General features: G+C 38.1%; 2 protein-coding genes across 2 annotated transcripts in view; one reads left to right on the top strand and one right to left on the bottom strand.

Moving 5' to 3' along the window:
* Positions 1-26,820, top strand: part of CDC73 (cell division cycle 73) — a 91,937-nt gene that overhangs the window by 26,107 nt on the left and 39,010 nt on the right. The gene's annotated exons all lie outside the window — the stretch shown is intronic.
* Positions 18,176-25,866, bottom strand: B3GALT2 (beta-1,3-galactosyltransferase 2). The gene is made up of 2 exons (XM_027564412.1): positions 25,262-25,866; positions 18,176-20,847 (listed from the first exon to the last, which is right to left on the bottom strand). Exon 2 carries the CDS (start codon positions 20,721-20,723, stop codon positions 19,455-19,457), a length of 1,269 nt encoding a protein of 422 aa, XP_027420213.1. The 5' UTR covers positions 20,724-20,847; positions 25,262-25,866; the 3' UTR covers positions 18,176-19,454.

Raw genomic sequence — 26,820 nt, 5'->3', positions numbered from 1 at the left:
CTGCAGAGAACCAGAGTTGCATGGCATCAATTTAATTGACGTGATCTTAGGAGTCATGGTTTGGGAGTAGGAACAGTTCACTATGGAGGACATCAGAGTATATTTTCATGTATTTCTTTAATGAAAGGGGCGTTTTTAGACTGAAAAAATGCCATTAGAACATGCTTTTCTTTGTATAGTAAATAAGAGCTGGTGATGAAGACCTTTTTTTGTTGGGTAGTAGCAAACCTGTGGTTCCACTGGAGAGGGAATAAGAAGATGTGGAAATCCTTCATCACGAACCACTTTATTTTAACCTCCCAATCTAGCTTGTTTATGTGAAAGGGCTACATGTTCTAGCCCCTGTTCTTACTGAATATCATTGACTCCTTTTGCTGTTTTTATTTTTGAGGAAACCTTTTGCAGTCTGAAATCATACAGATCAAAAGCTTTCATTTCAGGTTGTTATTTGAAGCCACTCCAACACTCATCATAGTTCTTATGATCTCTTTTTTTGGGAAACCATTTTCCCGATAGTAAACTGGGGTGGGTTTCCCATATCTGTGCGAGAGGTTTAATACTAGCACCATCAATTTTCACTTTTCAGAAGGATCCAGAATCTCAGTTTTCACAAAGTTACACTGTCAGTTAGCTTGCTCATCTGGGATTGAATTGTCACGGGAGTGCTAGTACCAGGACTGCTGTGGAAGTGGGTTCAGAGCCCAGGCCAGTGGGAGATGGGGATAGCTGATCAAGACTTGTCATGTGGGACCCGCCTCCCTCTACTCTCCCTTCAGCAGATGTTTGCTGGGTGCCTGTTGTGTGCTAGGCTAGGTGCTGGCACATCACTGGTGAGCACAACCAGACATGCATGTGGACTATTTTTAAATGGACTGTTGGAGAGGCACATGGCTCTTGTGCAGTTATGACTGTGCCAGGTGTGTGCAAACCCATTGTGCCATAAAACCTAAAATTGGAGGATTTCTATGGGAGTTAGAACACTTCACTGAGTGGGTAGCTCTTGAAGTAAGGTCCAGAGTTTGAGTAGGAGCTGACATAAAGATTGCAGAAGAACACATTTTTACAGCGAGGGATCAGAAGGCAGGAAGGAGCAATGCCCGGGGGGAAGGATGTGTCACTTTGAAAGACTGGAAAGAAGAAGGGTTACTGTGTGGGTTTGAAGGGTGCCTCTGGGAAAGGAACTTTCCAGAGCTAGGTGCAGCTTGCCTGTCTGTGCTTGCCAGGGCCTCTTAGTGCATTTCTGGGGTCCTTCACTGTGGCCCCACATGAATTTTATTTTTATTCATCAACACTTAAAAGATCAGAGTCTGTCACATAAACAGTTTGCATTTCCAGCCCCTTGAGAAGCCTCTGGGCCCACAGTCCACCGTGACAGCCCCATGTCCACCTGAGCAGTTTACTTTCTCTACCTGCTGTGTGTTCTCCGGGTTGCTCCAAGCTTCACTACTCTGGTCTTTTATGCCACCTTCTTCACTTCTGTACACCACTTAGGTTCTATTGGCCTTTGAGTTTGAAATCCCTGCTCTAAATAAAGGCAGTACTGGCTTGCTAAAGAGAAGTCAGTCAGTTGGAAACACAAATTTAAAGCTTTGAAGTCAGTCCTGGCTTTGATTCTCAGCTCGTCTATTCATTCCGCCACTAAGTTGAGAAGGTTATGTAACCTTTTTGCCAGAGGTTTTGTTTTTATAATAAGGATAGTAGAATTTACATCATAGTATTATTAATGAGTGAGTAAAGTGCCTAGCACAGAAAGGACTCAATAGATAAATGATGGCTACTTTTATTATGAACTTATAATTTTATGTATAATCTCAGTTTGTTGTATGTGTAAATGTAGGCAACTCTACTTTCAGTGATGAACTTAATATTACATGTTTAATGATACAATTTTCATTCAAAGCTATGAAGACTAGTTTATTTAAATATTATGAGAACCCTTTTCTTCTCCAGTAACTGGAATGTTTTTTACTGTAGCCGTGTGTTTTTATGAGCTCTTTATTCTTTGAGATAAAATCACTACAAAGATGTTATCATATTGAGTGTGTGACAGCTTAGCTCGTTAGGCTTTTCCATTTACCTGCTAGGGCTCATATATAGAAAGAGGCTTAATTTACTTAGATTTAAACTATTTATTTTGATCCAAAAAGTATATAAAGTGTTGAGATTTTAATATATGGTCACATAATTGTAAGTAAGAATATTACTTTTATAATTTTCTGTATTCTGTATTTAGATTGGCATGTTTTTGCTTGAGAACATTACCCTTGAAATAATTTTCAGAACTTGTTGACTCTGTTGATGTTTTGGGAGATGGGAGGGGCACTCTCTCCTTTGTCAGCCTGAGCAACATAAAGGTGTACCCCTAAACAAAACAGAGCATTGTATGTTTTCTGTCAGTCACTCGTTATATGTCTTAAGCTTTTGAAAGTCAATTGTATATCTTTGATTTACCTGTTACATGAAGTAAATACTTAACTTTTAACATATTAATATTTTGTACATAGTTTATTTTTTATTATACCTGCATTTTCATAGACTTTTCTAAGATTTCACCACTAAGTTGAATGTTTTCTTTGTACTCTTAGCTTCACTTGTATCCCTCTTATAGTAGTTTTCCCCAAGTGATTTTTCCATACTGGTTTTTAAAAATTCTTTTATAATGTGCTTATTGTAGATTTGGGACATACTGTTAATATAAGGGAGACTGAGGAGAGCACCTTGTTTTGATTTCTTTGCCTCTTTGTTGCAACAGATTAGGTATTGATTTTTTCATCTGAAAAATGGGATTATGATAACCTCCTTTGAGGTCTTGAGGGTTTTAAATGTGCACAGATGTACCTAGTTTAGCATTGTTCTTTCAGTGCTGTTTGTAGCACTGAATTAATTGTAGTTATTGCAGGAATATTTATATTATAGGTATTTTATAAACTTTCTACACTGAATAATGCAGTGCCCCCAACTCCCTTTTTTTTAAGTTTTATTTTATTTTATTTTTTAACTTTACAATATTGTATTGGTTTTACTATACATCAACATGAATCCACCACGGGCGTACACGTGTTCCCCATCCTGAACCCTCCTCCCTTCTTCCTCCCCGTACCATCCCTCTGGGTCGTCCCAGTGCACCAGCCCTAAGCATCCAGTATCGTGCATCGAACCTGGTATACCAACTCCCTTTTTTAAATTAGTTGGGCACTATGTAGAGTGAACACTTCTTTGGGTGGGTATTCATGTCCTAACACTGATACCTTCTTATAGGTATTAAAATCTCATTTTACCTTAATACTTTGTTAACAGAATCAGCATTTTGATGCTGATATACTTAGAAAAAACAAATAATAGTACAGATCATGTTAATAAGTGTCAGGGAATTTTAATGCTTATAAAGTAAAAGGTATTTTCATGATATTGCTCTTCTATACTGTTGCTTTCAGTTTATGTATCTTGTTAAGATTACTGAAAATCCATTACACAGAGGATAGTACTTTTGGTGTAAGCTGAGATGGTTAAATGCCATTAATGTAGCTTTTCATTTCATTCGAACCCGGGTCTCCTGCATTGTAGGGAGATACTTTTCCGTCTGAGCCACCAGGGAAGTGGCTTCCCTGGTGGCTCAGAGGTTAAAGCGTCTGCCTCCAATACAGGAGACTTCGGTTCAATCCCTGGGTTGGGAATATCCCCTGGAGAAGGAAATGGTAACCCACTCCAGTATTCTTGCCTGCAGAATCCCATGGACGGAGAATCCTGGTAGGCTACAGTCGATGGGGTTGCAAAGAGTCAGACACGACTGAGTGACTTCACTTTCACTTTCACTAATAACTAGTAATCGGGCATTTAGATATTCTCTTGATGGGTACTTTTCTGTTAGGTTGTTGTTGGCTGAGTTTTTGTTTGCTGTATCAATTTCTAGGTCTTCATAAATTGATTTAAATCTTCAGTGAATTTCCAATCTTTTATATAAATCTTACATTCAAGTTTTATTTTCCAAGCGTCTTAGTATGTTTTCTCTTAAAACTCATTGGATTGTTAATTCATCCCTCACTGTCCCCTCTGTCCCACACTCTGACAAACTCATTGGGTCTTTAATTCTAAGTTTTGGTTTCGTTTCCAGGTCATTTTCTTGATGGATTTTTCTTTTAGTGTTGTTCTTCTGGTCTTTCCTGCTTCTCATCTTCCTCTGTGAGTGACTGTTCCCATGTTTATTTTAAATCAGATCAGATCAGTCACTCAGTCGTGTCCGACTCTTTGCGACCCCATGAATCGCAGCACGCCAGGCCTCCCTGTCCATCACCAACTCCCGCAGTTCACTGAGACTCACGTCCATCGAGTCAGGGATGCCATCCAGCCATCTCATCCTCTGTCATCCCCTTCTCCTCTTGCCCCAATCCCTCCCAGCATCAGAGTCTTTTCCAATGAGTCAACTCTTCGCATGAGGTGGCCAAAGTACTGGAGTTTGAGCTTTAGCATCATTCCTTCAGCTTTAGCATCAGTCCTTCCAAAGAAATCCCAGGGCTGATCTCCTTCAGAATGGACTGGTTTGATTTCCTTGCAATCCAAGGGACTCTCAAGAGTCTTCTCCAACACCACAGTTCAAAAGCATCAATTCTTCGGCGCTCAGCCTTCTTCACAGTCCAACTCTCACATCCATACATGACCACAGGAAAAACCATAGCCTTGACTAGATGAACCTTTGTTAGCAAAGTAATGTCTCTGCTTTTGAATATACTATCTAGGTTGGTCATAACTTTCCTTCCAAGGAGTAAGCGTCTTCTAATTTCATGGCTGCAGTCACCATCTGTGGTGATTTTGGAGCCCAGAAAAATAAAGTCTGACACTGTTTCCACTGTTTCCCCATGAAGTGATGGGACCGGATGCCATGATCTTTGTTTTCTGGATGTTGAGCTTTAAGCCAACTTTTTCACTCTCCACTTTCACTTTCATCAAGAGGCTTTTGAGTTCCTCTTCACTTTCTGCCATAAGGGTGGTGTCATCTGCATATCTGAGGCTATTGATATTTCTCCCGGCAATCTTGATTCCAGCTTCTGTTTCTTCCAGTCCAGCGTTTCTCATGATGTACTCTGCATAGAAGTTAAATAAGCAGGGTGATAATATACAGCCTTGACGTACTCCTTTTCCTATTTGGAACCAGTCTGTTGTCCCATGTTCAGTTCTAACTGCTGCTTCCTGACCTGCATACAAATTTCTCAAGAGGCAGGTCAGGTGGTCTGGTATTCCCAGAGTATCAATAGCCTCAGATATGCAGATGACACCACCCTTATGGCAGAAAGTGAAGAGGAACTCAAAAGCCTCTTGATGAAAGTGAAAGTGGAGAGTGAAAAAGTTGGCTTAAAGCTCAGCATTTAGAAAACTAAGATCATGGCATCTGGTCCTATCACTTCATGGGAAATAGATGGGGAAACAGTGGAAACGGTGTCAGACTTTATTTTTCTGGGCTCTAAAATCACTGCAGATGGTGACTGCAGCCATGAAATTAAAAGACGCTTACTCCTTGGAAGGAAAGTTATGACCAACCTAGATAGTATATTCAAAAGCAGAGACATTACTTTGCCAACAAAGATTGGTCTAGTCAAGGCTATGGTTTTTCCTGTGATCATGTACGGATGTGAGAGTTGGACTGTGAAGAAGGCTGAGCACTGAAGAATTGATGCTTTTGAACTGTGGTGTTGGAGAAGACTCTTGAGAGTCCCTTAGACTGCAAGGAGATCCAACCAGTCCATTCTGAAGGAGATCAGCCCTGGGATTTCTTTGAAGGGAATGATGCTGAAGCTGAAACTCTAGTACTTTGGCCACCTCATGTGAAGAATTGACTCATTGGAAAAGACTCTGATGCTGGGAGGGATTGGGGGCAGGAGGAGAAGGAGATGACAGAGGATGAGATGGCTGGTTGGCATCACTGACTCGATGGATATGAGTCTGAGTGAACTCCGGGAGTTTGTGATGGACAAGGAGGCCTGGCATGCTGTGATTCATGGGGTTGCAAAGAGTTGGACATGACTGAACGCCTGAACTGAACTGAGAATTTAAATTATGCAAGTCTTTGACTTTTCAGAAGAATTTTAACTTTAATTATGCAAAAAAATTTTAGTTTTCCTTATAAATCCCCACAGCCGCAAATTCAGTTTCTAATATGATTAGACTATTATAATTTACCCTAAAAGGCAATACAGAATGGTTCGTTGTATCCTTAGGAATTGTTGGCTTTTAACAGAGAGAGCTACATTTTAATAACAGTCATTCTGATGGTAAATTTGTGGATACATTATAATTCATCAATAACTTTAGTTTATGTTATCACATCTGCCCCTTTCTCCAAGTTCCTTTAACAGGAAAAGTAAATGTTAAAAGTTTAACTATTTAAATACATTGATTTAGGGAACATTTTTTCTTTATCTGGATTAAATGTAATAGATATAATTGATTTAATACCTTGTAATAAATTGATAGATACCAGTTTTGGGGAGATCTATGACATGCATTTGGGGGCTTCCCTGGTGGCTCAGATGGTAAAGAGTCTGCCTGCAGTGTGGGAGACCCAGGTTTGATCCCTGGGTTGGGAAGATCCTTTGGAGAAGGAAATGGCTACCCTCTCCAGTATTCTTGTCTAGAGAATTCCATGTACAGTGTAGCCTGATGGGCCACATTCCATAGGGTCGTAATTACTTGGACACGATTGAGTGACTTTGTGGCACACATTTGACTTATTTCTAAACTTCCTGAGTCCTCAGTAGTTTTGAAAAGTTCATATAATTTTTTTTAGAAGCACTCATCATCAGCACAAAGGTCATAGGATAGTAGATTTTACAAAAATGTGCTTCCCCATGTAACTTCCCCATGTAACACATGGTAGTGTTACACTTAAAATTTACATTGGAACCCTCTTTGTAGATTACTGAAGACCAGTCCCTGGTCATACAATCTGGTTGTGAGTACCTGAAGAATTTCCACCACTGTCTTTGTAGTAACAGATCAAAGCATAAATAACTGCTGGGGATGAGCCGCAGTGCAGAAGGTTATTCTCCCTGGCAGAGTTCACGCGTGTGGATCCCAGGTTGCCTTAAAAGGTGGCCTTTCCTTAGCAGTTTGCCGTGGCCCAGAGCAAGGCTGAGAAACTGGGTAATGTTAATGTTTCATTGTCAAGCTTGTGAAACTAACATTTCAAATGCTGAGTTATCAGTTTCCAGTGAGAAATGTAATGGCCAAGGACAGCAGGCACTCAGTTCTTCTCTCCCTCAGAGAAACTTCTTGGAAATCAGAAATAGTATTTGTGTTTCCCAGTAAAGTCAGACCAAGTGCAAAGGCCAGGAGACCTTTAGTAGTGACTGAATCCCTCCCCACTGACCCCCCCCCCCAAACCTCCTTTTTTCTTCATTATGAAAAATTTCAGATGTACATATAATTAAGGAAAGTAATATATGATTTTTTAATCTGTCCATCACACAGATTCTATGATTGTTTTTTAATCACTTTTACTTCAACTGTTCACCTCTCCCCCTTCTCATGAACTTCTGCTGCTAAGTCGCTTCAGTTGTGTCCGACTCTGTGCGACCCCATAGATGGCAGCCCACCAGGCTTCCCTGTCCCTGGGATTCTCCAGGCAAGAGTACTGGAGTGGGGTGCCATTTCCTTCTCCAGTGCATGAAAGTGAAAAGTGAAAGTGAAGTTGCTCAGTCGTGTCCGACTCTGAGCAACCCCGTGGACTGCAGCCCACCAGGCGCCTCCGTCCATGGGATTTTCCAAGCAAGAGTACTGGAGTGGGGTGCCGTCGCCTTCCCCAAAACCCAGACAGACATTTTGTTCCTATGTACTTTGCACTTCTTAGAAAAATGCTCTTTTTTAACCTCGCATTATTACATACAACAAAATAAATAGTAATGGTTGATATTCTCTAATATCCAGTTCATTTTCCAGCTTATTTGATTTTCCTGAAAAATCTTTTTGTAGTTTGTTTATTGGAAGTAGGATCCAAAGAACCACTGGTAGTTACAGGAGTTGCATTTAGTTGATAGGAATCCTACATTTCTTTCATTCAGGGTTAGAAATTCATGATTTTTTTTTTTTGGTGCTGTGGACCCATTTAGTAGACTAATGAATCTTTTGAGTCCTCTCTCTATCATGTTTTTAATGCATAAAATACATAAGATAACACAGAAAGCCAATTGTATTAAAATAAGTTATCAAAATTAAAAAAAATACAAATTTATGCACATGGTACTTTGTGCTGCTTTTACTAATGCATTATATAACAAGATGTAGGGACAAAACTAATAAATGCCAGAATTTTAAAGTACTACTATATACAGTGTTTGAATATATCTGTAACAGTTGTGATATGAAAATATTCAGTTCTGTTGGTGACAAAGCCACAACCATTGTTAATAGTACTGTGGTTTGTTGGCTACATCATGAGAGAAGGCAGTGTCAATTTCTGTCAGATATTGGTGAAAATTAAATTATGGATTTTTTTCCCATCTAAATTAGGGACTCTGAATTCTATCCACAACGCCCTATTCTAAACATATTAAGAAAGAGCCTGGCTGTAGGTCTGCCTCACTGGCTCGTTTCTGGTTTTTCTACAGGCTTATCTCAACCTTCATGGCCTTTGTCTTTTTAGTTCTGTTTGCCTGGCTCATTTTTCCTGTTGCTCTTCATAAGACTGCCTCCTCAGAATTCAGATCTCAGTTTAATGGTCACTTTACCAGGAAACCCTCCCAGTTTTTTTCTGCTAGTAATTTTACGTATTTGTGTACATGGATGATTTTCTTTGCCTATGAGGGTCTGAAGTCAGGAAACACATCTTTTTTGCTCTCTACCACATCCCCAGTGCTGAGCACAGAGTAGTGGTCACATGGGTGTTGCTTGAAAAGTATTTATTGAATGAATGAATCTTAAGCTCTTATTATCCATATATTTCTAGTTACTTCCCATCCTTTCATATGCCTGTAGACTGGTAGTTAAATTTATTATCATTATTGTCAGTATTTTGTGCTGTATAGGCCATCAGGCCGCTTGACGGTCCTCTGTACAATTTCCAGTGGCTTTTCACTGTGTTATCCTTGATGAATCAGGTTGTCATACAGCGTCTTCCCTCCTTGCCCTCAGTGCCCTGGCCAGCATCTTAGGCCTTGCCACTCATTTCCGTTCCCTCACCTCCAATAGCCGCATGTCTTGAAGGTCTGTGGACTTTGCTTGCTAACATCTCTGCAGTTCTTACTTGCACACCACCACCGTCCTTCCTGGTCCAGCTACTTTTGTTTCTTCCCTGGATTGTGCAGTGGTCTCTGAATTGGTCTTCTCGTGTCACTCAAACATCTCTTCAGGATGCCTCACACTAAGAGAGGAGCTGTTAGGCATGTGCTAGACTCAATTTTTTCTGTTTTCCAAATACTGCTGTATCTCCAGTTGCTTTGCATTTCTCTTACGGATAAAAGCCATAATAATACTCTGTGCTACAAGTCTTCATGTGATTTTACCTGTTTTTACCTTTTTGTCAACGGCTCATACCAATCTTCCTCTTTATTTTTGTGCCTTGGTTTACTCCAGCCTGCGGATTCCTCTTATTGGAATTGTTCGCTCTTTGCCTGATTAGTTATCTCTTATATGTTAACATAAACATTTCCTCAGAGAAGGCTGTTCTGACTCTAGGCAACACAGATTGGGTCCTTCTGTTATGCTTGCAAAGCACTGTGTTTCTGACCTTTGTGACAGATAACATAGTTATCTTTTCCAGTTGTTTCTGTGAAGATCTGATTCATGACTTTCTCTATCAAAGGAGTATTACTGCAACAACTTAATGATTGTTTTTGCTTATCATTGTATCTACAGCTCATGTATTAATGCCTAGGCTCTCAGTAAATATTTATCGAGTGGACCTTTGGAAGTTTCTTCAACACTAAGGAGGAGTTGACTCAGGAAATTTCTATTGAGCTAGTGTTAGAGTTCTGGAATTTAGCATGGTAAACTGGTCTGTTTGGGAAATGATGTTTCATCGGCATTGAGTTTCTGTTGAGGAAAGTTAACACTTCTTGATCTTCAGCATCATGGTTGCTGCTTAGAAATGCACTGTGATATGAGGGACCTTCATTTTTGTAGAAATGATTATAGTAATTATTTTAAGAATACTTGTGCTTTCTTTTTGTCAACATATATTTATCTTTATGTTGCTTTACTTGCAATGTGGATGAGCCCGTATCCAAACCAGTGGTTGACTCATCACTGTAGAGAAAAATTGATTTTGACATCTTAAAAATAAGTTTCCTTTCAAGTCAGATGAGAATGCTGCAAACCAAAAAGGTGAGGATGTTTTATGGAGTCAGGTTGCAGTTCAGTGTTTATAATCTAGGATTTTTAGGTTTGTTTATTGCAGCAGTGGGCTTCCCTGGTGGCTCAGTTGGTAAAGAATCTGCGAGCAGTGCGGGAACCCTGGGTTCGATCCCTGGGTTGGGAAGATCCCGTGGAGAAGGGAACGGCTACCTACTCTAGTATTCTGGCCTAGAGAATTCCATGGACTGTGTAGTCCATGGGCTTGGAAAGAGTCAGACACAACTCAGTGACTTTCACTTTCACTTTTTCATTGTGGCAATAAACAGCATCCCCATTGCTTTAATGAATAGCTTTGTGGTTTTGAAAGTACTGTTTTGACTGCAGTACGAGAAGCAGTTTGGGTGACTGTGAAGAAACCAGTTGTTAAGGTATTGCTCACTTGAACTACTGGAGGTGTGAGGTGAAGAGAAGTGGGTGGATTTCACCAGGAATCCAGGTCTTGGGGATAGATTGATACGGGTGATAATAAGAGGAGGCAGTGGCAAAGATGACTATGGAGGCGAGGGTGACTCTTCATATTTTTATGTGACCACTGACTGGATATAACCATTCATTGTGATAGGATCTTTGATTTTAAAAGTTCTTAAATTTGGAGATGAGAGAAGATAACTGGATTTAAATATTACTGTTAAATGTTTGTACTTAAAGATGCCCAAAACATACAAATACTTTAATTTGGAGTTATACTTATGAACTTTGGTTAAGAAATTGCATTTTATTTTTGTAAGAATTAACTTTAGTTGTCTTTTTTGGCCCAGTTATTAGCTTTTTCTTTTCTAAATCTGCCAGGAAGAACATTGTAACTTTTTTCTTTTAAACCTTACCCAGAGATGAGAAGATCTCTGATAAAGGAATAGTTTTAAACAGGAAGTGCAAAATGCATTGCAGGCTTCTCCCTGCATTCATTTCTAAGCTCACAGCATTTTACAGTGCTGGGGGGCTCAGGCAGCTATGCTGGTGGTCACTCCCCTGCTGGTGGTTACGTGGGAGACAGTGGGCTCGCCCCCCACTGGTATGACTAGAAACACAGCTCCCAAGCTAGTTTCCCTCATTGCTCTTCAGTAATAAGATATCGACAGCACCCTGCTCTTGGGAGTTTCATGTCATATGCACAAAAACTACTTTGTTGCTCTTGTGGGGCTTGGCCATGAATGTGGACTCTGAAGAACTCTTAAAATTTTCACCCTATTTTCTTTAACAGAGAAGTTGTTCTTGGACCCCTTTGCGCTCCTGACTTGTTCAGATGGTGAAGCGCACAGAGGGTATGGTCTTATGGAGCATTCTAGGGTCATCACAGAACCGAGGAACAATTTGATTACTGCAGCATTTGCTACCTGTGGGTTTTCTCTCACATAGGATTCTTTGGTTATGAGCAAAAATCGACTTTAGCTAACTGAAGCCAGAAAAACAAAAAGTATCAGAATACTATGAGTGAGTTCATAAAATGATAGAACCAAGTGGTAGAAGGGACGGAAACCATAGCAGCTCTGGGGATGTAGAGAGCAAGAATCAGTGGGTAATCTCTGCAGGTACTGAGCCCAAATGAACCAGCCCCAGCCGTTTTGTGTATGTGGCTGCACCTCAGTATGCGTGTATGTGTGTATTTCCTTCAGAATTCACATGGCCGTGAGAGAGGGTCTCTGGTTGTCTTAGCCAGTGCCAGGCAGGGTGTCTGGATTGAAAGTTTTCCTGGAACTTTCTTATTGGAGGACGGAGTAGCTTCCCAAAGGACATCTGCAGGTATGTTTGAAAAGTTCTCGTTGCCGGTAGAGACTAATACTGATTCTGGTTCTTGTTATATTCAAAGATATGTTTTGAGTAGCCTTTTAGATATGATAGTGATACAGACAACCCTTATTAATTTTATTATATTGTGTAAATTAGTGTCTTTTAAACATTTAATTAAGACTTACACAGATATGAATTTAAGATTTGGCATATAATGTTATAGCTTTCTGTTGTTTAACATTTATTTTTTATGATGCTTCTGGTTTGTTTTCTCCTTTGCTTTTTTTGTTTTTCGCTTCTCTTATTTTCACAGCTATTTGTAAGGCCTCCGCAGACAGCCATTTTGCTTTTTTGCATTTCTTTTTCTTGAGGGTGGTCTTGCTCCCTGTCTCCTGTACAATGTCATGAACCTCCGTCCATCATTCATCAGGCACTCTATCAGATCTAGTCCCTTAAATCTATTTCTCACTTCCACTGTGTAGTCATAAGGGATTTGGTTTAGGTCATACCTGAATGGTCTAGTGGTTTTCCCCACTTTCTTCAATTTAAGTCTGAATTTGGCAATAAGGAGCTCATGATCTGAGCCACAGTCTGCTCCTGGTCTTGTTTTTGCTGACTATATAGAGCTTCTCCATCTTTGGCTGCAAAGAATATAATCAGTCTGATTTCGGTGTTGGCCATCTGGTGATGTCCATGTATAGAGTCTTCTCTTGTGTTGTTGGAGAAGGGTATTTGCTATGACCAGTGCATTCTCTTGGCAGAACTCTGTGAGCCTTTGCCCTTCTTCATTCTGTACTCCAAGGTCAAATTTGCCTGTTACCCTAGGTGTTTCTTGACTTCCTACTTTTGCATTCCAGTCCCCTATAATGAAAAGGACATCTTTTTTGGGTGTTAGTTCTAGAAGGTTTTGTAGATCTTCAAAGAACTGTTCAACTTCAGCTTCTTCAGAGTTACTGGTCAGGGCACAGACTTGGATTACTGTGATATTGAATGGTTTTCCTTGGAAACGAACAGAGATCATTCTGTTGTTTTTGAGATTGCATCCAAGTACTGCATTTTGGACTCTCTTGTTGACCATGATGGCCACTCCATTTCTTCTAAGGGATTGCTGCCCACAATAGTAGATATAGTAGTCATCTGACTTAAATTCTCCCATTCCACTCCATCTTAGTTGGCTGATTCCTAGAATTTTGATGTTCAGTCTTGCCATCTCCTGTTTGACCACTTCCAATTTGCCTTGATTCATTGACCTAACATTCCAGGTTCCTGTGCAATATTGCTCTTTACAGCGTCAAACCTTGCTTCTATCACCAGTCACATCCACAACTGTGTGTTGTTTTTGCTTTGGCTCTATCCCTTCATTTTTTCTGGAGTTACTTCTCCACTGATCTCCAGTAGCATGTTGGGCACCTACCGACCTGGGAAGTTCCTCTTTCAGTATCCTATCTTTCTGCCTTTTCATACTGTTCATGGGGTTCTCAAGGCAAGAATCTGAAGTGGTTTGCCATTCCCTTCTCCAGTGGACCACATTCTGTCAGACCTCTCTACAATGACCCGTTCGTCTTGGGTGGCCCCACAAGGCATGGCTTAGCTTCATTGAGTTAGACAAGGTTGTGGTCCATGTGATCAGATTGGCTAGTTGTCTGCAAAAAACAAAGGAGAAAAGGAAAGATACACTGATTTGAATGGAGAGTTCCAAAGAATAGCAAGGAGAGAGAAGAAAGCCTTCCTCAGTGATCAATGCAAAGAAATAGAGGAAAACAATAGAATGGGAAAGACTAGAGATCTCTTCAAGAAAATGAGGGATACCAAGGGAACATTTCATGCAAAGATGAGCTCAATAAAGGACAGAAATGGTATGGACCTAACAGAAGCAGAAGATATTAAGAAGAGGTGGCAAGAATACACAGAACTATACAAAAAGATCTTCACAACCCAGATAATCATGAAGGTGTGATCACTCACACTCGCCTAGAGCTGGACATCCTGGAATGTGAAGTCAGGTGGGCCTTAGGAAGCATCACTATGAACAAAGCTAGTGGAGGTGATGGAATTCCAGTTGAGCTATTTCAAATCCTAAAAGATGATGCTGTGAAAGTGCTGCACTCAATATGTCAGCAAATCTGGAAAACAGCAGTGGCCACAGGACTGGAAAAGGTCAGTATTCATTCTTATCCCAAAGAAAGACAACTCCAAAGAATACTCATACTACTGCACACTTGCACTCATCTCACATGCTAGTAAAATAATGCTCAAAATTCTCCAAGCCAGGCTTCAGCAATATGTGAACCGTGAACTTTGAGATGTTCAAGCTGGTTTTAGAAAAGGCAGAGGAACCAGAGATCAAGTTGCCAACATCCGCTGGATCATCGAAAAAGCAAGAGAGTTCCAGAAAAACATCTTCTCTGCTTTATTAACTATGCCAAAGCCTTTGACTGTGTGGATCACAATAAACTGTGGAAAATTCTGAAAGAGATGGGACTACCAGACCACCTGACCTGCCTCTTGAGAAACCTGTATACAGATCAGGAAGCAACAGTCAGAACTGGACATGGAATAACAGACTGGTTCCAAATAGGAAAAAGAGTACGCCAAGGCTGTATATTGTCACCCTGCTTATTTAACTTATATGCAGAGTACATAATGAGAAACGCTGGGCTAGAAGAAGCACAAGCTGGAATCAAGATTGCCAGGAGAAATATCAATAACCTCAGATATGCAGATGACACCACCCTTATGGCAGAAAGTGATGAAGAATTAAAGAGCCTCTTGATGAAAGTGAAAGAGGAGAGTGAAAAAGTTGGCTTAAAGCTCAGCATTTAGAAAACGAAGATCATGGCATCTGGTCCCATCACTTCATGGCAAATAGATGGGGAAACAGTGGAAACAGTGGCTGACTTTATTTTTCTGGGCTCCAAAATCACTGTAGATGGTGATTACAGCCATGAAATTAAAAGACACTTACTCCTTGGAAGGAAAGTTATAACCAACATAGACAGCATATTGAAAAGCAGAGACATTACTTTGCCAATAAAGATCCATCTAGTCAAGACTATGGTTTTTCCAGTGGTCATGTATGGATGTGAGAGTTGGACTATAATGAAAGCTGAGCACTGAAGAATTGATGCTTTTGAACTGTGGTGTTGGAGAAGACTCTTGAGAGTCTCTTGGACTACAAGGAGATCCAACCAGTCCATCCTAAAGGAGATCATTCCTGGATGTTCATTGGAAGGACTGATGCTAAATCTGAGACTCCAGTACTTTGCTACCTCCTAAAGGAGATCATTCCTGGGTGTTCATTGGAAGGACTGATGCTAAAGCTGAGACTCTAGTACTTTGCCACCTGATGTGAAGAGCTGACTCATTTGAAAAGACCCTAATGTTGGGAAGGATTGAGGGCAAAAGGAGAAGAGGACAATAGAGGATGAGATGGTTGGATGGCATCACCAACTCAATGGACATGGGTTTGGGTGAACTCTGGGAGTTGGTGATGGACAGGGAGGTCTGGTGTGCTGTGGTCCGTGGGGTCGCAAAGAGTCGGACACGACTGAGCGACTGAACTGAAGTGTACTGGTTTGTTTTCCTTTTTCAGTGTTCAGGACACTGTCTCAGGTGAAATTCATGTTGAGAGTCTGGAGGGTTCATTTGGAAGTTGAATTAAATTAGATTAGTGACAGGATGGAGGCAGTTGCTTTCTCTCTGGTCATTCTTCAGTTTGGATATTTGCTAGTTAGAGGGAGGAGAAACACTTCCTGCAAATACAGAAATGGTTTTCTTCCTTCTCTGGCAAATCAGATCTTGAAAGTAGTAAGGCTTATAGTTACCTTGCACTTGGGGGAGGGTGTGTGTGTGTGCGCTGACGGAGTAGGCAGCAGCAGGTTTCTTGCCAAAACTTGTGACGTCCCTTGTTAGTATTTGGTGTATTAATACATTATCCGTCTTATGAGAGTCATGTTAAGTGATACACTGATACTTTGTGAGGTATGTTAGGATGTATGTAAGGTAGAGACTTTTTGGCTCCTTAAATCTGTGTTAATAGTCAAATGTTGTCAAACCATTAAAAACTGAATCTAACCTGAATCAGTTGGATAAAATGAGTGTTACCAGCTCATGACAAAACTGTAGGTGACTAACCAGTAGAGTGAGAAAATACGGTGCTGCTTTTGTCTACCAACAGTAATCAAATTATACTTCAAAAGAAGCACCTTTTGTATAATTTCTGTGTCACCTGCCTGTTTGTTTACAGATGGGTCTCAGTGCCCAAAGGAATAAGAGATAAGCAGTAATTTGTAGCTTGTCTAAGTTTCTGACCCCCAGACATCAATAACTGAAAAGAAGAAAAAATGACTGAGGGACCAGCTTTCTCTCCTTCCCCGTCTCTGTATTTGTGCTTTACTCCCCTTTCTGTATTTGCGCTTTACTTGACATCAGGTGTCCCGCCAGTGTGGGAAAATGGTTGTGCAGCCTGAGCGCCTCACAGAAGGTGACGGAGGAGCGCAGACTACGAGAGAGGACAGGTCGTTTTGCTTAGCTCTTAGACTCTAGCAGGAATCATACATGCAGAGTGTAGCAGAAGAGCATAATGGTGAAGAATCTGAGCTGGAACCCTGCTGCTTTACTGTGTGTGTGATCTCAGATATTTAACCTCTTGCAGTCTTTCCTGTCCTTTAGTGTTACTTTGAAGGATTATATACGATCGTGTGTGTACAGTCCTTTAACACACTACCAGGCACACAGTGTGTGCTCAGTCAGGAAATAGTTCCTGCTGCTTTGCTGGCACTATTTTTATAGGGGTTTGGGAATAGATTTTAATAAGATTCCAATTGACTTTATGTGATAATACTGTATATTCAGAGGTGAGAACTTTAAATTATTTAGTTGAATTAGAATTTCACCACCTATAATTTTAATCAAACTAGTGTGGATAGTGAAACTTTTGGTATTTTTATCTTACATAATATCTCTTGACACTTTGAGCATAAAGATTACATAGTTTTTCCTATAATTTTTTCTTTGACCAGACATAAGTGCAGTCATTAAAATTATATTTTCATGTATAATAAAAATTACATGGTACTTGGCCTAATGAATATTTGGTGAGATGTTTAAATAAGTATTGTATTTTTAAAATCATAATATGAACATGAAAGTCATCTTGCTGAAGAAATCTGCTTGTATATTCAGAATGGAAGATCAAAAATAAATTAATGATAGAATATTTATTTTAAAATAAGGATTTTCAGCAGTACTAAAGCACCTTATTATTGGATTCAGTGCTCTTTGAGAACTTGGAGTGTCATCAGATTCCCATAAGTTTTCAAGATAGTGTTATCAGGGATATAGAAATGATTTTAAGTTAACACCTGAGATAGGAATTTATCATCTGTTAAGAATTCTGTTTTTCATTAGTTATCTTTTTAAACTTGAATTTTTCTGGAAGGAAAACACTAGCTTTTAAAGATACTGCACTGTAGTAATAATTTGTATGAATAGTGTTTGGATTCTGTTTGAGTGTGTATACCTGTGCATGCACACATGTGCACATACACTTTTAAAAAAGAATTAATAGAATTCTCTATACTGAGGGAAGGGTTCCTTTTACTTTTCATCACACTAATTTGGTATTATCCTCCTATGTGTGAACTTTGTCTAGTAATTTTGGTACTTAGTAATTTTAGTCTTTTTATGACCAAACAGAATAAAGTAAGTGAAAAACAGACCTTACCAAGAGGTGGGGTAATACAGCTCAGCATTCAGAATTATTCTGTGTAGAACAGAACATTTAGATGACTGAATTAAAAATGGGAGATAAGCTGAGTGTCAGTAGAATTCAGCACATTAAATTTTAAGTACTGAAACATTCTCTGTGATTCTGAACTTTAATAGATGTTTCAGTGGATAACTCTTCAGAATAGAATCAAGGATAAAAATGATTGATGTTAGAATTAGCATAAGTAACATCCTTACTGAATCAAGATGGATAGATTTATATACTGGTATGCAATAAAAGCATTGTTTTAAAATTAATGGGTTAGTATTTCTTGATTTTAAAATTTGTAATGGAACCAACAAAATTTCTGTGAAATATTCGGACCATAACACTCAGTGAAGGTTTTTTGTTTACCCTTTTTATTAAAAACTTGGTAAAAGTGCATTGTATACATTGTTCATCCTAGAATCAAGTGTTCATCAAACATTTGTAGTTTTTCCCCCATCCCTCCCCGAAAGTGTTTAATCGGTGGAACAGGATATTTGTCACCCACCAAATTAAAAACTGCAGGCAGTTTGTAAACTTGGCACTCAGAGAACGAAGTAGGTGCCATAAAGTGATGAAGTATCGGCACGTGTACACTTGCTGTCAGGAAATAAACTTCCTATATGTTGTGGTTTGGCAGACATGCATCTTAAAATGTATTAAATGAAACTGCTGCTGCACTCTTTATCCTTTATCTGTTTTCAGCAGTGCATCCTGTTTGTGCCTGTAAGTAACCAGCAGTTGCTTCAGTTAGAGGAGAATGATAGATTTTTTTCAGATATGCTTGAAGTTAAGTGGTGATGCTCCTTGAGAGTGGAGTAACTAGCTGATTGAGGAAATCAGTGAAATACTAGCTTGGCCCTGAACACCAATGAGAAAACAAATTTTCTGTTTTGAACATTTAATTTTTTTTTTTTTTATAAAAACTTGAGCCTGAGACACATTGATTTTTCACATTTTATCACATCATGTCAAAATAATTTCCCCCAATAAATGTGAGTACTGATAAAAGAAAATTAACATCTCAGTTGTTTTTAAAAAGTGAATACTTAGATGAGAGCTTCATTGCTGAAACCTCTGAACTTTATGTTTATGGAATATCTCAATTAAATCTTATTGCATGGAATATGGTTTTTAGAACCCTAGAATAGGTCAGAAAATTTGTCCTTTGCACAATTATAAAGTTTACTTAAAATTGACAGTAATGTTTTATTTACATATATTGAAATGGAAAACTAAATCTAAAATGAAGAGTCTTTTGACCATCTCCATTTCTTAAATTAAAATTTACTTGGAAAACATGCAGATACATCCTCTTGGCCCCTAACATAAGATTCGAACCACTGATGTATGCATGCCTGTTATTGCGTGTTAATACACAGAATCCCCCATGTGGATTTTTTAGGTAGATTTTTTAATAGGTTGTTTTGGGATACTTTTTTGTTATATATAATGTATTTTTAAGAATTACCTTCTTCAGAAATTAAAAAATATATTTTTGGATTCCTTTATATGATGAGTTTTAACTAAAACTTGTCCTATGGATGTAATCATAATCATTTTAACTACACATGCTTTTAGCAATATTTTACAGGTTGCATGTTTTGGGGGGAAAAAAATGTTGTCTTTTCTAATGTAGTTTACGGTGGCGATATCTGCCTGCCTTTTCTTTTGCTGCATTGGCACAAGCATTGTGCTTATTTTGTTGTAAATGGTTCCAGTATTTTATCAGTTCACTAGGCTGGAACTGATGAGAGGTAATTAGGTGGCTGTATTTACAGCTTGAGTAAGAAACTCGCCAGTGATTGAACACAAACTCATTGGGAGGGGGCACAGGATCAATTCTCAACTTGGCAAGACAGATCCCCACATATACATCTTCCAAGTGCAAACGACGGATACTTAAAGAAACTTTAAATATCTTCTCTGCCAGATCTCCAGAAAAAACATAACCAGTCCCAGAGCAGAAGACAGGATAGCGTTCACTAGGGTAGAGGTCTGGTGGCATGTACCACTTGCTGTCTTTGTTTCGATTGGGTGCATATCCCCTCATTAGGTAACCAGTAAAATAGTTATGTCTAGGAGGCAGGTCTGGCTTCAATAACTTATGTATTAAATACTCTGTATTGACAAACATGTCACTGTCAGTTTTCATTACATAAGGAATACGCGGACAGTATGTTGCAACCCAGTTCATGCCCATGAGTGTTTTAATGGTCAGATTATAGTATGTATCTAAGTATTCCTGTTGGATAATATCATGGTACTGTCTGCTTTCTTCCAATATTGCACGTTGAAGGTAGCCACTTGACTTAATACTTACGCCTAAAAGAAAAATCCGTGTGATTTGAATACCAGGTGCTAGACTCTCATTGCCCCAAGTTTGCCGAATAGCTCGTCTAGCTTCTATTTGTCCAGGTTCCGCAGCGATTAGTAGTATTAAAAAGGGGCTTTTCTCCTGGCACTTTTCGGGTTCGTTGATAATGTATTTGAAATGGTAAGCATTTGGGTGTCCAGTACCTTTCTCGTTGTAAATGCTTCCGTTGGCACCGAGCGTGTTCTCCAGCCCTGTGACTCCTTGCAGTGACAGATCCGTGTTGTTGGGGTCAGTTGCTGTTTGAGGCCTCAGGGTCTGAGGGACAGTTTCTTTCCAAATGTTCCGAAGAGAGCTGTGGTTTGTCTCACTTTTTGTAGAACGAAATCCACGGAAAGTGTATGTCACAGGGTTTTCTTTGAATCCAGCTCTGCCTGGCAGCCAGTCATGATGATTGAAAAACAAAAACATAGCAAAAAGAAACACGAGAGAAAGTACACCAATAAGATGGGTCCGAAACAGAGACCTCTTGGCATTCCAGCTCATCTTTGCGAAGCAGCAGTGTCTCCTTCTCCACTGAAGCATGTTGTAAATACCCAGTAATGGATGAGAGATCCTGGTGGCTGGGGAACGTGTCCTTCTCCTGAATCAGTACTGTTCTTTGGTAGTCATTTTCTAATTCGGTCACGTCGTCTCCCTCGCAGTCATTCTATAAAGATGAATCATAAAAGTTTACAAAAATGCTAAATACCACAGAACTGCTTTAAAGAGACTAATAAAATTAGGGCAGATGGGAATTTTTAAGCTGTGAAAATATGATCGCCCAGGAACAAAGTTTATAATTTGTCTTCCCTTGGCAACCTAATGTCCTGAGAACAGGATTAATTTCTTTAAAAATATACCTTTGGAGTGCAGTGAGCACTTTTAAGATAGGTGATGGATTTTTCTTCCACTTATTTCATCATCTCCGTAGCTCTGGTCATTTATTCTTTTGACTAAAGTTAAAGACTGAAAGTTGTGTGCATGGAGGAGAGAGAAACGCTGCTGGATTCCTGAGAGAGGCCGTGTAAAAAGGCCTAAGAGCAGATGGAAAATGTATTGGCATTAATTAAAATTGATTTGACATACCATTGGTGGTATGGTGCACAGTCAGCGGCCTTTTTTGTAAAATGGTCATGTGTCAGTTGTGGGACAGACGGTGCAAGGTTGATTATGGCAGAGTTCTGTTAGTCACAGTACACTGCCTGGCATGTTTCCATTGGCCCCTACTGTGTGGAGAAAGTCAATGAGAAGATGCACCTGTCAAAATTAATTTTCAGGGTTCAGTAACTTCAGTGCAAGATTTTAAGACAGTAATAAATGATGAACATTTGCAAATACCCTTTTCTTATTTTAACCTTCCACTTTAAATGTGAGGCATTCAGATCACTGTCTTTACTTAGATTTAAGATTGATTTTTAAAATACAGCAACTAATTATCTGTGGCCTTCACAGAGTACTATCATGTACTTCAGTTGAATCTCCATATTAGAATTAGCAAAGAACTGCTTTGAACAGTCTTCCGAGTTTTTCAAAATACAGACATTAGGTACTGTTATATCCTCAGTTTAAAATTTTAAATTTCACAGAATGCATTTTAAAAGATTTTTGAGTTATGCTGTGTTCTAAATTTGCATGTGGAGAATTTATTACATTTGTAGGACTTGCATGACACTTAGACTTGCTTGACACTTAGAGCCCTACATTTAGAAGACAAAAATTATGGGCTGTCAATATAGGAGATTCATGATGCCACATATTAAGAACCGGTCTTCGAAGTTTCTCAGTGCATAGCACAAATTTGTTCATGTTTTTTCAGTTCTTAGTTTTTCTGGATCAAGGTGTGGGGGTAGAGGATAGGTGAGCTATAGCTTGAATTCTATTACAAGAGAATAAAAACTTTTTGAAATGGGGACTGATGTTTAATTTTAACTTTTTCAACTTTTTATCGTGAAAATTATTTAAGGAAAACTGGTCAATTAAAAATTTATTGTAAGCATTTGTTTATTAGAAATTTTATATAAATATGTGTGTGAAAATGTTTAGCTTGTGATACTGAGAAGTTTATGGTTAATACCAAATATACTTTGATATGAAATTTAATTATTTGGGGGAAATAATGACATTTACATGGAAGTCCTCATAAAATTGAATAACTAGAATAACATTCACTTATATAATATGAAGTATTTAGAAAATATTGGTTGAAAGTATTAGACACATGTATGAATGAAAGTACTACTATTCTAGTAACAGCCACTAGGAGGAGCAAGTAGGTGGGAATTTGAACGGACTTCTGAAGTATAATAGTATAGGCACCATCTTTTGATAATTTCTAGTATATGAAATGGACTTTTACAAGTTATCGTTTTTCTCAGAAATAAGAAATTATTTAATCATCTTGTGAGATAGGAGCAATGTTTTTTTTTTTTTAAGTTTTCAGGTTTTAGAAACATAGAATCTAGTTATTTATTTATTAGAATTTATTCACTTGAATTTTAATTTCACATTACTCTGATGAAGACCAAGACTTCACTGTACCAGTAAAACAGTTCTGTTGTGAACTCTGTTGTGAAAATAATAGAGCTGAGTGTTCTAATTTAGAAACTCACTTTTTTTCTTATAGTTGGCCATTCTGCTGAGATGAGAAAACTAAGCTTTTATTTTCAAATGAAATATTAGATAAATAATAATAACTCTTCCTCTACCCCATAAAGAGGCCAATAGCTTCGAGGGTTATGAATGTAAATTTAAAAGAAACAAAACTTGCTTTTAATGTTTATTTGATAATCTATTTTAAACATTCCAAAACTAAATTAAATGTATCAGCTTTCTGTTGATAGAGAATGCTTGAAATCTGGTTGAAGTCTAATCATTTAGATCTTTCAAGAGTGTAAATTTGATGGTTTAAGAAGCAATAAATAGAAGTTCAGATATTTGAATGAATAAAGGACTGAAAAATGAATGCAGGTAAATATATTAGTAAATTGTATTTTTATGAAAATATGCCTGAAGTGATGTTTCTAAAGTATTTCAGTGTTACAGAAAAGAGCCAATTATTATATATTGTAATCTGGCATAGTACCCGTAGTTTATGGTCCTGTGTGATTTTGTAGCAATATGTGATGGAGATGCATCTTAATTTAAATTCATGATATTTGTATGTTTGTAAATATTAAGCTGCTCAAACTTGAAATATATATATATACCCGTTTGAAAACTCTCTCGTTGGTAAATGTAGTACATATGTCTAACCTTTAAAAATTCTTTATTAAAAGTTTTTCAGGTATTTATCATAATTGTTTTGTTAAAAAGAAAGTACAATTAAAGTAACTATTCTTCCTGCTATTAAATGATAAAATCCTTTTCCAGTTACTGCCTGTTGTACATTAATTCTTAAGAAGTGGTAATAAAACTAGAAAGTTGAAATATTTTGATATTCTAAATAGTCTTTGCACTTTTACATTTTCAGAGTAGCAGTAGCTTTGATTTATATTATATGGGTTTTTATGATAATATTGTTAAGTTGTTCATGTGTATTTACATCTTATGGGTTGACGCTCACGGAGAGGATGTTACTGTAAAATGTTGTTCCCTTTCTCTCTCTCTCTCACACACAGGCATGCACTGATTTTATTATCTGGCTTTTAAAAGTGTTGATGTTTTTAGTCTGTTGGAACAGTTCTAGAGTTTAGGGGTGCTTGAATAAAAACTCTGCACTCCTATTTTGAAATAGCTAGCTAATAAAAATGTTTAATGGGTGACTTTAACATTGAGAGATAAAGGCTCTAAAAGAGACTTGAGGTTTTTTTGTTTATTTAATACTGTCTGATTTCATTCTTTAATGGACTAAATGCTGTGAGTGAGAGTTGATGTTGAACTGTAATAATAATAGGCCTGATAGACTTGTTTAATCTTAATTTTAGAATAGAATGCTTACATATGTCTTTAAAATGTTTGCCTTTTGTGATTATTAAATAATGAGTTGTGCTGTGAAGTTGAGCAAAAATCAGAATCTTAGAGGACCTGTAAAAAATTTTAGAAATACATGAGTTCCTGAGCCATGAGCTGCTATTCTGGGATTGTTACTAAAATAGTAGATTTCATTTTTGCCCTGCACACACATACTGTGCCAATAGTTCACTATTACATATTTATATAGCCTGGCATAGTGGCTACATTTAAGTTGAATTTTTTGACCTTGTATTGCTGTTACATGGATATTTTTATATCAGAGTATTTTCATATTGTGTTTTTGAGTTTCACTTTAAAAATGATCACCCAAACCAATCTTATATTTTGATCATTTAGAATCAGTCTGTTGCCTAAAGTCAAGTCTTGCTTTTAGCAATAGGGGTAATAGTAGCAAATATTTATATTTCTTTGTTTGAAGTTGTATTCGTGGACATGTAAATCTCCTGTGGTAGTGTGCTGTGCATAAACACACACTGCCTTCTGTGATCCTGTACAAATGCTTTCCTTTTAGTATCTTACAGTTCAGTGGTACTTAAAATTTGTTGATGGTCTTCAGAGGTTGTGTTCGTTACTTTTATTTAGGGAGATGGACGTAGGAGGGAAGATTTTGTTACTAAAACCTGCTCTATATTAAGATTTTGCTTTAAAAGGACTGAAAAAGCTCTTAATATTAGGATCATTTTTTTATACCATTTAGTGTAATTTTACTGCATTGACTCCTTTGATAGCCATTTTAAGGAGAGCCCTTTAATTTACTGGATAAGGATTCAACTTGACCTAATTTGATAGAGGATTACTGTGTTTTCTTTAGCGGGTTTCAGATTTTTTTTTTTTAAGTTTCATTTTTCAGAGAAGCCTTTAAGCACAGCTTGTTACTATTTGCCTTTTCTGTAATCCATAATTACTGCGAGCTACATATTTACTTGAATAAAGCAGTGACAGCTTGTCTTCTAAACAGTGACAAATTTTAAAATCATATATTTAGAAACCCTCTCACAGTTTCAAGGACAGTGAAATGTATGAACTTGTTTATTAGAGATTAGTGCCTCCTGGGCTATCAAAAGGTAACAGACATTTAAATGAGTATCACACACAAGATATCGACATACCTTCCTTGGTCAGGCCATTTATGTGGCGAGGATTATGCCCACTGAAGATACTTTTGGCACGCCATCGCTCCAGCAAAAAGACGCTATCGAACACACACACCTCCCCCAACAGTCTGCCTCCTGCGATTGCTTATCACATGTCCAAAGTGTCCATCTGTCTGCTTGTCTTCGAGTACCCTTCCTTGTTCATATGGGTGCTAATCTTCTGAGGTCTTTCCTTTCATTTTCTCTTTAACAAAAGAGCTGTGGTGGTTTCGTTCTGTTTGGAGCACTGTTGACTCTTCTGACAGTTGATGCATTGAAGCTTTTTACATCTGCTGTCTTCCTGGCCGGACAATGCAGTGCTCTATTCTCTTTTCAGTATCCATATTTCTAGTAAGAACCCTGAGCTGCAATGTAAAGCAGCCAGAGCTAGAATGGAGTGCTTCGATGGTATTGGAAAGGAGCAGGATTTAACTCTCTCGTCGTTGCCTGGCAGCTGCAGGAAGGACTGAGCCGTTTCACTGGGGTTTTAGTCTGTAATATGAAATCCACGGTTCCTCAGCTGCTGCACAGGCAGGCAGCAGTTTAAATGTGGGCTTGACAGATGCTCTCTCTGACAGAGCAGAATTTAACGTCACTGCTTGGCTGAATCCCACGTGATTGTTTGCATTCATTTTGCTTAAAAACCCAAGGTAGGGAGAAGCTTAGAGATTTTGCTTCTTTGTGTTAAATTATACGTAGTCAATGTAAGTGTAGTGATAAGTGAATAATACAACAATGGAAGGATTATGAAATGAATGGTTATTTTATTTTTTTCAGCTTATCCCCCCTCCCCTTTTTTTTAACTTTACGTTCAAGCACAAATTTTCTAAATGTTTTCGGTGTTAGATGTTGGTTTTCATGTTACCTGCATGATTTTACCGGGCACAAGCTATATAGCGTTAGTGTGTAACTTGGTGTAATTTAACCCTTTCATTGCACTCCTTCCCTTGAATTTTTTTTTCCCCTCAAATTGTTCTAACTTTAGTTTTACTAATATCTAGTTACAACCCATAGACCATTTTTAATGAGTAACTTAGACACCTCTCCATTATTTTCTGGAGTTTATATAAATCAGCTGCCATGAATTATTGTACTGACACATGATTTGATACAGCCACTTCTTTTTTTACATGCAGTTTCTAGTGTTCTTGAAGGCAGCAAAACTTTATTTTTAATGTCATCATTTATTTTTTATTTTTCTTTAAAATTACTTGTATGGTGGAATTCAACAAAATAATGTAATAGATAAAACATAGTTAAACAGGATCTTCTTGGGTAGTGAGATCATAGTAATCATATTTATTTGTCCTAATATTTCAGGATGGTTTAGTAACTTGCCATCAAGCAAAGTTTTCCGTAAACACTAGATACTCACTCTGAAATATTTCTTTGTATGTTTAGTCTGTTGGGCACCTTGCTGCTTTTTTTCTACAAGTACTGGGGCATTGTCCTTTATTAAAATAACTTGAGTTATCAGTTTTCCTCAGATTTTAGGGACATTAACTCATAGAAATTTACCATTTTGAAACTTAAGC

Source organism: Bos indicus x Bos taurus, chromosome 16, assembly GCF_003369695.1.
Source record: "Bos indicus x Bos taurus breed Angus x Brahman F1 hybrid chromosome 16, Bos_hybrid_MaternalHap_v2.0, whole genome shotgun sequence".
In the NCBI taxonomy this organism is placed as follows: domain Eukaryota; kingdom Metazoa; phylum Chordata; class Mammalia; order Artiodactyla; family Bovidae; genus Bos; species Bos indicus x Bos taurus.
The sequence above is the reverse complement of the archived record's forward strand: the minus strand, read 5'-3'. Positions and strand labels throughout refer to the sequence as shown.

Excerpts from the sequence above, each read along its gene's own strand:
- B3GALT2 (XM_027564412.1), bottom strand. The coding sequence starts at position 20,723 with ATGCTTCAGTGGAGAAGGAGACACTGCTGCTTCGCAAAGATGAGCTGG.